The sequence below is a fragment of the Falco punctatus genome (assembly GCF_963210335.1).
Source record: "Falco punctatus genome assembly, chromosome: 3".
Classification (NCBI taxonomy): Eukaryota; Metazoa; Chordata; class Aves; order Falconiformes; family Falconidae; genus Falco; species Falco punctatus.
The window spans coordinates 34,578,121-34,592,179 of record NC_137582.1 but is presented as its reverse complement, the minus strand read 5'-3'; the positions used below and the strand labels follow the sequence as shown (position 1 = coordinate 34,592,179).

The 14,059-nt window shown below is 35.8% G+C and overlaps 1 protein-coding gene across 3 annotated transcripts in view; it reads left to right on the top strand.

The window, feature by feature from the left end:
- WWP1 (WW domain containing E3 ubiquitin protein ligase 1) overlaps positions 1–14,059 on the top strand; it is a 64,207-nt gene that overhangs the window by 27,979 nt on the left and 22,169 nt on the right. Inside the window, exons 3-8 of one of the 3 annotated variants that reach the window (XM_080381858.1) lie at positions 2,326–2,464; positions 4,840–4,964; positions 7,721–7,858; positions 7,959–8,022; positions 10,119–10,300; positions 13,344–13,692. In XM_080381858.1, the coding sequence (XP_080237984.1) occupies positions 2,326–2,464; positions 4,840–4,964; positions 7,721–7,858; positions 7,959–8,022; positions 10,119–10,300; positions 13,344–13,692 (997 nt within the window). Of the gene's footprint in view, positions 1–2,325; positions 2,465–4,839; positions 4,965–7,720; positions 7,859–7,955; positions 8,023–10,118; positions 10,301–13,343; positions 13,693–14,059 lie in introns of those variants that run through there. The other 2 variants (XM_080381857.1, XM_080381859.1) reach the window with 2 other exon arrangements.

Below are 14,059 nucleotides of genomic sequence, written 5' to 3'. Positions count from 1 at the left end.
ATTGCTGCGGAGTCCCCCAAATAGATATTTTATCTAATCTGATAAGAGAGGAACCTTAAAACTGATTAACCCAGTTTAAGGATTAAATAACTTGATAAAGTGATGAATCATCAAAACTGGCAATAACTAACAGCATAGATGGAGCCACCTGTAGATTGAATATGTGTAACTGTAGCAAACTGTTACACAAATGACCTGTAACTTCAGATCTGTGTATGCAGAAGTGATCATTTTGGTATCCTGTACTGTACTGCTCCTCCCATAAGTAGTCTTCTATTTTTGTGGCACTGGAGCTTCTGTTGACTTCAAAAGATCTGGTTCAAGGATCAAAGTAGGAAGAAATTTGTGCAATTTTTAGGATTAGTTTTCTGAAGGTTTAGTTCTCTAAAGGTCTTTATTGCAAGATCAGGGCAAGTTGCCAGTGGCAACTTTATTGCAAGATTGCAAGTTGCCAGTGGCACTACAGGGAAAGAAATGGGAGACGAGTGTGGTACTGTAGTGCTGCTGACCTGCACTGGGTTATGCTGAGATGAGTTTATGCTGCTTTAGAGTCTAGACTTACGCTTCAGACACTATACTTAAAAAGCACATTTATAAAGGCAGCAACTAACGTATACACAGTTTGTAGACAAGGAAATTCATGTGAAGCAGTAAGAGACTTGTTTGGATTTATACAGTTACAGCATGTTGCCAACAAGTTTTGCCATCAGTATTTTTTCAAATATATTTTTCCAATCTATCTTGTCTTGTTAGTTCTTTGTGAAGTCTTTTGCAGATGTTTGTTACTTAGTCCTAATTTTTTTAAACGAAGTCCTAACAAAAAAAAATTACAATGGTCTCCTTTCATGTTTGGGGACTCAAAACCTCATGACCTAAAACATAATCAGATAAAAGGGGGAAAACTAAAAGGAAGCTTGAATATTATGACTAAATACCTGTATTTTATCAAATGTTGCAGTTGCTTTTAGAAAGTAAAATATGGAGGAAAAAATGTGGAAGAACCAGAGGTTCTTAAAGGTTAAAAATATATCATGATTTCAGATGAAAAAATATGATGTGTGGAATTATGTGTTTAGACTTCTACTTGTAATGTTTGTTACCAAGAGCTCATTTTCCTTTTATGACATGTGACACATGACTTAGACTGGACTTTTTAAGTATGAGGGCGTTAAGTGTGTACCTTTTAACTGAAATTAAGTAAAAGTCCATGGCTGTTGTGTTTAGAATCTTGGACACTTGCATCCCACTAACTTTTAGGTAACTAATGTATTTGTCTCAGAAATTCTGTAATCCAGAAACACATGACAGACCTTTTTTGTCTGCCTTTCAGACAGTTTAGTTAACTTCCACTTACTTTTCTGTATGGTATTTGCTAATGCAAAAATAACAGGGGCAGGATTATTTTCAAGTGGCTGAAAATACTCGGCTTTGCTATAGTTTGAAAGTGAAGGGAAAGAGAATCATGCGGAAGTGTGGAAGGAATGAGAGAGAAGGCATAGCCAGCAGGTAGGTACAGCTGTGAGTCCACTGATGTGGTCTTCTGAAGACAACATCTGCCTGAAATAGAACTTAAAATGTTGGCAGTTAGGCTGCTGCTGGGTTTTATAGTGACTTCCTCAGCTGAGCAAGGAAGTGAGAGAACAGATTTATTTTCAGGAACACTGAGAACCTTGTCAGCGATTAGGAGGTAAAAGATAGCTTCTTCAGTCATTTGCTATTTCTTAATTGTTGAATATTTAGCTGGAACCTTTAAGTTCATCCACAGAGCTATTTAGGGGAAATTCGAGAGCTGTTTTCTTACCTTTAACAAACTGATGTGTTACACCACAGATTAACCACACAGATAATACCAAGAAGGAAATTTAGCTCTGTATACAGGCTTTGCTATACAGGGACACTTTGAAATAGGCCTGAACTGCATGTGCTTTCATAACTACACACAATTTTAAAAAAAAAAAAAAAGTTTGCCTGATAATCTCTCAAACGTATCATACTTAGGTATTTTTCAGTTAAGGGAAGAGTAGGAAGAACAATAAGAAATTACACAAAAGAACCCACATGATTTTCAGTGTTTATGTCTGAAATAATTGTGCTGTCTCTCCAACCCATCCTGCTAGTACGTGGTGAAGAGAAATGCTGCAATTGTTTTCAACTGTCTGACAAAGTAGCTTTTGAAAAGAAAAGCTACCATTTTAGCATTGACCTCTTTATATCCAGCAGAAGTAGAAAGGATGAGGAATGTGTTTCATACATTTTGTAGGCAGTACGTTTTCTGTTTTTTCAGCAACAATATGCTGTCATAGATAAAACAATGTATTTTATTAGTTTCTAGTGCTAAACTGAAACGGAAAAAGAATTGGTTTGGAACAACTTTCTACACAGAATTAACTGCAGATGGAGAAATTAAGAAAACAGCAAAATCAAGTAGTTCTTCAAATCCAAAATGGGATGAGCAGCTGACAGTGTAAGTAGCTTTTTCAGGTTTTTTATACTATTTATTAAGCAGACATTGCAGGCAAATATTTACTAAGCTTGGATGCCTACGTTGTTTTCTCTGGCTGTTGATGATTAAATGCAGACATAAGATAATATTTATTTCAAATGAAATATTTTTTCTGAATTCTTACAATGTTTTGAGAATATTTTTTGTACAGTGTTCCTTGCATACAGTTGCTATACATGGTATACTCTTGATATTTGTTAGCGCTGTAGACCATTCAAGTTTGATTCCTCTATAGAAGTTGTTAATAATAAAATACTATGACATAGTAAAAAAGCTATGTCATTCTCAACTTTAAAAGGAAAATAATCTCAGCTGGATAAGTAGTAGTTATGAGGAAGGTCACTTCTTTCTTTAAATTTCCTGGTGAAGGCATACAAACATGAAAGCAATTTACTGCAAAGTGACAAACAAAATTTATCATAACGTTTGACCTTTTTAATCTTCTTGTGATTTAATTTGGTTTAACTATGCTATGGGTGTAGATATACCTAAACATGACTCTATGAAGAGCTAGCAGTCTTGCACCGTGCAGTTGGCTAGAATGCATTATTATACATGCAAGATTGTACTGCTTCCAATTTGTGTCTGGAAACGGCATAGTTACTATCAAGTGGAATTGAGCCTGGGCCAGTACATTTTACAGCACCTGACTTGTCTGTGCAGTAGCCAGCTTTGTTAGTGCCACGCCAGGTTCCTATAACTAACAGTGCTGGAGCGTGGGGAGTGCTACAACATACTTAGCTTTGGGGAAGTGTTTGCCTGGGAACACCTACTTATTAGCTACAAAGCTGAATGAACCGAGTATTCCTTTGTGATGTTTCTGAATGTTTCAGGTTCAGTAGAGTTTATTAGCCCTTTGCAGGGTTGCAAAAGAGAATACTGTAGTCTTGGACCTGATGATGATTTCCAGGAGTTATTACTAGTTCAAGTACAGAGTTCTCGGTATATTCACAGAGACCAGAGTTTCTGTTGAGGAGGCAGATTCGATTTGTCAGGATTTGGTGAGCTGGTAGAAACAAGGTAATCTGCCATGCACGCTACAGCGAAGCAGACTCATTCCATCATCTGTATTACTTCGGATCTTACCCTTATGTATATAAGGTGTTCTGGCCCCCTCGTCCTCTGGCTATTGGAATAGTATTGTTGTTTTAGTTGCCCAGTCTGAGGATAAGTGGATCCTCTCATTTACCAAATTACCCTCTCTTCCATGAATCTGCATGAGCACCAGCAATATATTCTGTATTTGTAGGTGGTGTGCGGTTTTTTGTTTGTTTTTTTTGTTTGTTTGTTTGTTTTTTTTTTCCCATTTATTTTTAGAGCTGGTCTTTCAGTAAGACTTCCATTAGAAGGCAGCCTAATCAAAAGGCAAACATAAATTTTCTCAGGGGTTTCAGCAAAAATGATGCACATTGTCCAACACACTCAAGTGACTATTACTATAAAGCTAGCCCGATTGTTGGGATCGTGGGATTGTCTTTAGTAATGTTTTCATCAATGCTGATATAACTGTCTATATTGAGTAATGATGGATATGTGGCCTTTGACTTTTTGCACTGCATTTTTCACAGCCAGGAGCAGTCTTGCAGTACTAGAACCTGTACTACTAAACTTGCTCTCCAGGACCTAGCATAGCTTCCCGTTTTCCTTCTTGAGCAGGGGAGAGATCACTGCCAAAGGTTATCATAATATTACTGTAATTGGGTACTTTACCTTTCTGCTTCCCTCCAATTTTTACTTTAGCTACATCATTTGATATTTTCCCCTCTGATTTCTGTGAGTATGCATTATGGTTTTATATGTATTTGTGGATTCACAGATAGTGTTTTATAAACATTTTCATGGCATGCTGATGCCTATTAAGTGAGTTCTTCCTGCTTGCAAGTAGCTGATTAGTTGCTTTTTCCTTTTTTTTTAAATAGTATTTTTCTTTCTAGTGACAGACAAGTATACTTACCACCTTTTTGTTCACATTTAATAATGTGAGTGTTTGGTTAGAATTCTGGAATAGTGAGGAATAGGGAAAATATGTCTTTCATAAAGTAAGATATGTTTTATATAACTGAGATTTGAGTGTAGTGTGGGTTATTCTGATACTCTTCAAATTCCTTATGTTATCATAGTAATGCACTTTAAGTGTGATCTTACATATAAATATCATAGTGTTTGCAGTTCTTAGTTAAAAATTTCCCCTTGCAGTACAAAAACTTCTTTCAGTTAATTAGTATGAAGAAATCCAACAAATATGAGAAAGTGAATTAAGTTCAAATACTCCTAGTAGCAAGAACAAATACTTTAAAATCTGTATATATCTCTTAAAAAATGTATTTTATATGCAGGAATGTGACTCCACAGACTACGCTGGAATTTAGAGTGTGGAGCCATCACACTTTAAAAGCAGATGCTTTATTAGGAAGAGCCACTGTAGACTTGAGACAAGCTTTGGAAATACACAATAGAAAATGTAAGTTATCATGAAGGATATTTTGAGTAAAGTAGAATTATTATTACTAATTATACATCAAACTGTCAACTAGACTACTAACCGTATGTGAAATTACAACTGACTTTCAGTTGATGTCTTTACTCATCTCTTCTAGAGATGTCGGTGCTATCTAAAGCAATTTAAATGTAACAATGGGATATAACAATTTTGAAACAAACAATAGAGTATGAGTTAATTAAGTAAAAGCAGAAGTGACTACAGTGTTTTGTGGCAAACTAGTAACTATTTTGCTAGAAGATCTGTTTTAGACTTGGTAAAAAAAAAAAAAGTCTAAACTTTCAGAAAAGCCATCTATGTGATTTTTTTTTCATGTTTTCCTTCTCTGGAATCACTAATAGAAAGGTTGTATATCTTTCCCTCATAATTTAGCTGCTCAGAGTGCAGTAAGAACCACTGATTAATGTGAAACAATTGAGAACTTCCTTAGGGTACATGAGAGGTTGTTGTGTTCTATGTAACTTCTAATTTTAACTGTCTTTAATAGAATTAAAATGGGTCTTCTTTATCTAATTTGCTTTTTAAACTTTTTTTCGTTAGTACAAGAAGATGGTGAATCCACACTTTAAATTCCACTCCAGAGTGGCAGTAGAATTCCAGCTAAAACAATCTCTAACCTTTCTCGCAAGTTAGATATATAAACCTAGAGCTCCGTTTGGGGAGGTGGGGGGAAAAGGAGAGCTGGAATAAAGCTTCATTTTTCTGATTCTTACAGAAAATTGAAACAGAATCTAAAATCAGGTGGACTTTTTTAGCAGTATTATAAAGTTTCTGCCCAAGAGTCCATAATTAAGCAGGAAAACTGCTTCTTTTTTAAAATAAAAAAAGTATATCAGAAGAAACTGGCTTGTAATAATGATAAAAAAAAAAGTTTAATTTTTATTATCAAGATCCAGAGGATGTAGGATCCAACAACTTTGCAAATTCTTTCTGGGAATGGTTGACCGACTTAGCCGTACATTGCACCAAAGTAATTTATGTGCAGTGTTTCTGATTTGGGCAAGTCAGCAGTTTGATATACATTAGACTATCCAATAATTCAGTGGTAGAATAATCTGATTGTTGTTTTTCAGTCACTCGGTTATTGATACCTCATCTAAAATACAGCACTGAACGGCTCTTTACTGAGTAAAATGTGAAGGGGAAGTTCTCTAAAGGCAGAACCTTTAGAATTGGTGTTGTTAGTTTCTCTCACTGACCACCACCAGTATTGAATTGCTGCCCACACCCCTTCCAGCTTTCTTGCCAGCTCAGTTGGACCACAGCCAACTGTTGATCTGGGTTGGAGGCATAACCTGTTAAAATAGCAGAAGCTAAACCCATCATCCTTTGCAGAAATGATGATTTACAAGTATGTTAATTTAACAACTCAGTGGTAGGCTAGTTTCTTTGTTCTTTCAGGTAGTACCGTTTTCCAAAATGCAGATTGCAAAATCATTAATTCTGTAGATTTGGAAGCTTTGTGCTTGCTCCAGCAACTTGAAGTACTTTGAAATTCTTTCTAATATAGCAGTGGGTGTCTGCTGGTAACTGCTGCCCAACTACATTGTTGAACCTGCTCTTTAAAGTAACAATTTAGACGGTATCTGGCAGTAGCTTATGGTAGCCTTCCCAATTTTAATGTTTATTGTTCATTTATGATATGTGTTAAGAATAGAAAAAAAAAAAAAAAGGAAATGCCAGTTTAACATGGCAGTGCACAGTAAGCTTTAACTTGGAATGCTGTCATATGGGGTGAAATATGGTGGTAGATCTTGAAAGATTAATCTTATAATCTGAGACCGCAAATACTAAAAGGCCTTAACCATTTAAACCTGATTAACGTGAACTCATGGCTGACTGTGTTTGGATTTATGACATGTAGCTTTTACTGCTGTACTAGTAATAGTTTATTTAGAGAGAATTATGCAGCATCCACAGCATGTTTTACTTGTGGATTATGTATATATCTCTCCAAATATGTGCATTGCTTATCAGTCATACTGAATTCTTTAACTGCACCACATATACATTTTTTTGTATATCTCAAAATTTCTTTTGGTAAAGATATCTTCTGATTTCATTTTTGATTACTTGAGTTATCTCCTTTGTTACTGTTTAATCGTGGAGTTGGGATCTATGAAAATGCTAGTAAGGATTTACTAAAAATAATTTTAAAAACTGAGGAAGAAGTCTATGCCGTCCTTGTATTTATTTCTTCCTCAAAGTGATGTTCTTTTCAGTGGTCTCTTAGAATTAGTTTTGGAAGGTGATATGAGAAATGAACATAAGCTGTGGTTGTAGCCTGAGGTTCCCAGTCATTTGCAAAATTTGGATGTGTAGTTCAGAAGTTGTTTGACTTTAAGCTGTCTCATGTTATGTAAGTAGTGCATAATTTCAGAAGGGCTCGGTGGAAACAGCAAACCTGGGAAATCATAAATAATAAAGTACTGAAACCATGTGGATCCTATAGCATACCTATAGAATATACTCTGTAAATAGCCAATTTATTTTTCCAACAAACTGTGCTTTTACCCACAGAAGATATAAATTTAAACAGCTCCTTAGTGATTTCTATGTTGGTTTGAATCATCTGAGTATCTCTCACGTTCAGTTTTGTGCAACTAAATACATGTATCTCATTTTTGTGTTGAAAATATCTTTTAATGTTTTTTAGAATTTAACCTTTTATCCCTTCTCTCCTTCTCTCCCCCTATCCACCCCAACTCCATTTTTAGTGGAGAAGGTGAAAGAACAGTTGAAACTCTCTTTGGAAAACAAGAGTGGCATGGTGCAAACAGGTGAACTGACAGTTGTGCTGGACGGTTTGGTTGTTGAACAAGAATCTCTTACAAATCTCAGTTCATCAGCAACCAGTAAGTTAAAATAATTAAGTCGGATGGTAATATTTTGATTAAGGTTTCAAACAGACATAATAGAGTATTTCTGTTGAATTTGTTTCTTATTGTTCAGTAGAAGTTCAGCAAAATGGGGAGGCTGTGCATGAAAGCAGAGACGCTGCATCAAGAAGTACATCCAGGTAGGAATTTACTTTTGTGTTTATGCTATATGAAGTATACTAGCAAATTTATCAGTTGAAATGTTTGGCTTGTGTCTTTTTTTTTTTTTAAATGCGATGGATTTTAAATTACGTTGCCACAGATTTTAGGAATATTACTTGTATGATAATTACATAAATTAGCTTGAGAGGAATTAAATTTACAACTCTGTTCTTCCTCTTCTGGCAAAGTCTGTTCTCCACTCTCTACTTTGTCATTGCCTCTTAGATGTGTAGGCCTCTGAACATAAAAATTTGGCTGACTGGAAGCCTACTAAATGCTGCAGCAGCAGAGATTAGGGGAGGAGCGGTTCAGTGATGGTTGTTTTTTTTTTTTTTTTTGTACTTCATTCGTTTCCTTCTGCTGTTTAGGAACCATTTCTGTTTATGTCATACAACTTGTTGCAACATACCATTTGAATGGAAGGAAGAAGAAAAAAAGCCTAAATTACTTTCCCCTCACCCACTTCCTTTTTAAGGTTGTGATCAGGAATTTGAGACTTGTATTGAGTTTAGAAAGCAGTATTCAGAACACTGAGGCAAAGTGTTTGCCTGTTTCAACCTGAAGTGGCAAGAAAAAGTCTTTGAAATCAATTTAGAGCTTCATTCTCGGCTTCTCTATCTTTCTACCAGCTCAGTGACTGCCTGGAGAGAAGTAGGAATAGGTTGTTTTCCCCCTTACAGCTAGTAAGTCAAATAGGTCGGCATTCATATCGATGTTACTGGCCTGCTCAGTTACCTTGGAGTGAATCCCTTTCCATTTAAGTTCTTGACACACAACAGAGTGAAAAAACATACAGTTGCTATGTATTTGAGTGACAGGGACACATTTGTCCTTGTACGCTCTATTCTTTTTTTGAATATGTGGAAGTTTGTTCTCCTATGGGTGCCCAGTATGAGGGAGTGAGGGTAAAAAGTTGCTTCTCCTTAGTTTTCTTTACAAAGGTTTGGGACTGCTGAAAGTGAGTGGAAACGCATCTGCATACTGTTTTGAAGCAGTAGTGACGATCATTTGTTTTCATTGAGCTGTTGCTGAAGGTGTGGCTTTTACTGGGATCCTGCTCTTGATGTTGATATTTTGATTAGAGCAGTATTCCATACAGCTATCCAGAAGTTTTGAATTACAGTTTTGAAATTAAGTGATGAAGAAATTTTTTAAGGTGCATTCTGTGCCTGTCTTTAGGAAGCAAATAGGGTTTGTAGTCTAGAGTTGAAAAGGGATACTATTTAATTCTCTGTTTATAGTACCCTTTTGGAGTTGGATAAGGTAGCATGGAAATGCTGCTTCTTCCTTTATTACTTTATAAAGTGGGGATTCTTACAATTCTCACATTTTTTTGTCATCTGTTTAACTTCTCTTTAATTTTTAGCCTCTACACCTTGAGAAGATGGGGAGTTGGCACTGGATTAGTTTTCACTGTATGTGTCTCTGGTGGGTGGCTTTAAGCATATAGGGATAGATTTAAGTAGAAACAGTGTAACTGAACAAGACTTTCTCTTCACAAGCCCTTACGCTCCATTTATTTCCTTATGGCCTTACAAACACAGAGCTGCCTGTGTGTTTGTCCCATCATGCCTATGCACAGAGAAGCTAATCTTATTTTCCTTTTACTGAGGGACAGTTTTGATACTTTCCTATGACTAGAATAATTTTTGGAGATAGGACTTACAAACCCAATTGTTCCACTTGCTTCATGAGAGAAAATGTTTTCCTGCTCATAGCTGCGCTTTGTGAGGGTCTCTAGGGCAGATTTGGAAGATGTGGCAGGCGTAGCAGTCTGCCCAACTCAATTCTAATATGTCATTACAAGTACAAGATGAAATGGAAATGTAAAATTTTAACTGTTTTAAGTATCTGAAATCCTCAAAACCAAAATTTGCCTTTTGTTCATTAATTGTTTTGGTCTTGCACTTGACTGTTTTCTAGGCTGCAGACATTGTGTATATAAACTCTTGCAAATTTACTTCCATTTCTTTTTGTGTGTGTGTGTGTGATTTAGTGTAAGATTTGGTTTAGTTGCATAACTGTTTAACATGTTGTTTGTACTAATCTAAAATGATCTTTTATTTTTGCCAAGATCTGCTTGTGACATTTCTAATGGGATAGACAATCAAGTACCTTCCAACTCTGTAGTGCAGAATACGTTCTGTATAGAAGCTGTTAACGGAGACAGCACACCATCTCCTACTCGTGTTGCAGCCAGACCCAAAAATACACCAGTACCAAAACCACTTGCAGCTCAGCCTGTCGACAGCACTGGTAAGAATGGGAGAGTTACAAGAACATGTTCAATAACGCTTTTTCACCTGGTTGAAATGTATCCGAAGTTAAGCCACTTTTTCTGTATACTTTTTGTTAGATTTTAAGAGTACTGAAAGGATGTTTCTGGGTTTGAATTTATAACTTAAGTGTCTACTTCTGTGAATTTTAATGGAGTAGATCCATTCTTAAGTGTACAAAGTTTCATGTTTTCCTGTCAGTTCTCCTCTGTGATAGAAGAAAGATGCGAAGTATCCAAAACTTCCATTTTTCTGTCACACCTGACTAAACCATATTACTGATTGGAGGAAAAATCAGATTTCTTCCACAATTAATTTGAATAACTATAGTTAAGGTTTTTTTGCCATTACATAAATCTGATTTTTGGTCTTGTCAGGGAACTTCTGTGCTCTGAGTTGAGAGGTGTTGCAGGCTTTCCTTGCCTTCCATTTTTTAAAAACGTATGCTGTTTAAAAACAGATATTGGCAGAATAGTAAATTTCTTTTCCTCTTAAACACAAACCCTTTGATATGACTACAACTTTCAGTACACTAAAACCAGTGAAAAGAAAGTATATTTTTTATTTTTGTTCACCTGGAAAAACTTTGCATCTAATAATGACTCTGCTTTCTAAGCACTTTCTGCCTTTTCTCAGCTGTTTGAATTTCAGTGATAGCAGAGGAAAAAGGTAACCTTAAATAGAAACAGGCAAGCTCTTAATAAACAGCGGAACAGAGATTGTCAAACTTTTTATAATAGAGTGGGAAATGTGGGTATGGTGGGAAGATAGCAGAAACAATTATGGACTTTAAAAGGTAATAATTAAATTAGGCCTTCTCTGAAGCTTTTCTCTATTTGGAGAACTTGAATTTGATTTCCCTATCTTTTCAGTTGAAGGCCAGAGGGCCTATCTATTATTTAGGCATTGCTCCCTTTTTCTGCAAAGCAGAGGGATCCATTTGAAATCTGTACTAGGATAGAGTAATTGCAAAAATAATTGATTTATTAAAATAGAAATATTGAGGAAATCATCACTGAGCTTGCACTGAGGCACTGATACAACAGTTTTCAACTGCTATACAAGTTCATGGACAATTAAGGCAAGATGTAAAACAGGTCTCCAGCATTTGTTGATGACAGGCTTTCCCAACCCCTCCCCCATTGTGCTTAGCAGGATTGTGATTTCATGTGATATCACCAGAACTGCTGTTTGAGATCTAACTAGTAGAACTGATGATTTGTCAGTTATTTTGCTTCTAACTTTATGTAATCCCATTCACTCATCCATGTAGATGAATTAAATGTTTTTTTTTAATGAAAACTGAAATTCCAGTTCACTTTTTTCCTATTTAAGTAAAATTGTTGCTAGTTAAGGCAGAAGTCTGAAGAAACTTGATCAGGTTGTCTGCAGTTATGTTGTTTTTTTTAATGTCATGCTTTACATTTGCTTGAAATAATACAGTCTTGACGTGTCTTAATGTAGTTAACCTGTTTATTGTGAGCTGGAAGTAGTAATGTATTACCCTGGAATAATTGTGTTCAAAAAGCAATGCCTTTACAAATTTTACAAATCTGCAGCTGCCTGTAAAATCATGCTTATCATTATGCCTCTCAAGAAAATATTTGTGATGCAGTGATAATTCCTTAAAGAAACTGACTTGCTAATTTAAATACATTGCTGATGATGGTTTTATTGTTTATAATTCTTTGACCTGCTTTTCTGACCATCTAGGAAAGCAAGAAATTGCTGACATTATGTATATTGCAAGTAATAAGTAGAATCTAGCTATTTTTTTATTTGTAAGAGTATTATACAGAATTAAAGTAAATGAACACTTTAAATGATGGAACAGCATTTTATAGGCACTTGCTAGGGTTAAATTTTGCAAATCAATATTAATAATATTGTGAGTACAGAGCAGTTATATTGGCCTCAGTCCTTAGAATTGTAAGCTGATGGTATGCTGTTAGAAAATTACTTGAAGTCTGTGTTGCATATTATATTTAGTCTTGTAGAAAAATAGTTCCAACTCTAGAAGTACAAACTGATGAGCTTAAATAGAATTGTCACTGTCTGGTGTTGATAAGTGATGCAGATAATGAAAGCTGTGAATGTTGTTGTACTGCTTTTAATGGGACCTTGACTTCAGTTGGGGATCCTGCTGACTGCTGTACCTGATCTCACTTGTCTAAGATAAGATCTTGTTGTCCTGAGATACTGTTCTGTTAAACTCTGCAGATGATTGGTATTGATATATTATTGGCCAAGTGGGCTTGGGGGTAATAAAGCCTCCTTAGCCCCCTCTTCCTCCTAAACCCATGCCTGCTGTAAACTTTTTATGAGATTCTGCTTGAGTTGGGTAACATTTGCATTGTTCCTTAAAAGACAGAAATTGATTTACGTTGTGATTCTGAAATAATTTTCTTCAGTCATTGAACTACATAAGTTGTGTTAGCCAAATACAAATTTTTATATTTTAATCCTGCTTTTGAAGGTGTTTTTTTTTCCAAGTCACACACATCTGGTTTTTGCTTAATTGTAGAGTTCTGTAGCTCAACTCTGAAAAAGGGATTAAAAATTTTCTGTGAGAACTACCTCTTAAATTTTCAAATGTCATTGTTACTTATCTCTTAATATTTTTATTTCATGGCATACTAATCAAGATGCTCTTTTGAAGTTGATGTAAGTTCAAAGTTTCAAAGCAAATAAAGCAGGACTGTTTTCTGGGAAGCAGCTGAGTACCTTTTGCTACGCTAAAGAGTAAGGTATAACATGGAATTGACCAAGAAATACAGAAACTAAGAAATTGTCTTAGCAGGGAAGGACAGAGTATGAGTTGCAGACTGTAAGTTTTAATTACAGCTTTAACTGCTGAGGCAGGTGCATTGTGACTTTTTGTCATCTGAGACAAAAATGCTGTTTGTGGCATATAGGTGCAACTAAAACATTCCTTCCATGTTGTTTACTGTAAAAGCTGGTCATTTGAAAAGTAAATCTCATCAGATTCTGATACACAAATGTTCCTATTTCCCATTTTTCAGTTAATGGGGAGTCATCCACCTCTGCATCAGAAGCTGGTAATTCTTCTGTCTCTGAGGCTCCGGTAGGCTCCATTGAAGCTCCTATGTCTTCAGATTGCAATGACACTGCAGCAGAACCTCAGTCAACAACAGAAGCAACTAGTTGTTCTGAAAGCCACACTTCTGCATTACCTGTTGTGTCTGCTGGACTAGAACCTACAGCTGCAACAGACTGTCCTCAACCTAATGCTAGAAACAGTATAGCAGCAGATGCACCAAAACCAAGGGAATCCTCCTCCACCTCAAGTGCATCTGCAGAACCTGTAAGACAGCAGCCTGGTAATGCCAGTACAGAACCTTTGCCACCAGGGTATGTGGGCTTGATTTTAGTACTATAATTATGTTTCATCTGAGTGTGCATATAAACAGAAATTTAACTCTATACTGGGATTGCCAAATTTAGGTCAGTTGGCTGAGATGGAGTTATTTGATCTAAAATGGGGTTTGTACTGCTGCTGTAACTGGCTAGTAGCTCTCAACCTAGAAAGTAACAACAGATAACTGATTTGCTGAGGCAGTTTTGTGATCTAGATAGACAAACTCTTGGGCATTGTGGATGTGAAGACTTTTAATTTGTTATGTCCAAACTTAATTTGGGTCATTATTTCTTACTCCTTTGGCTCTTAAACTATAAGAATGTAGTAGGGACTAAAATACAGAACAGTGAAAATTAATAA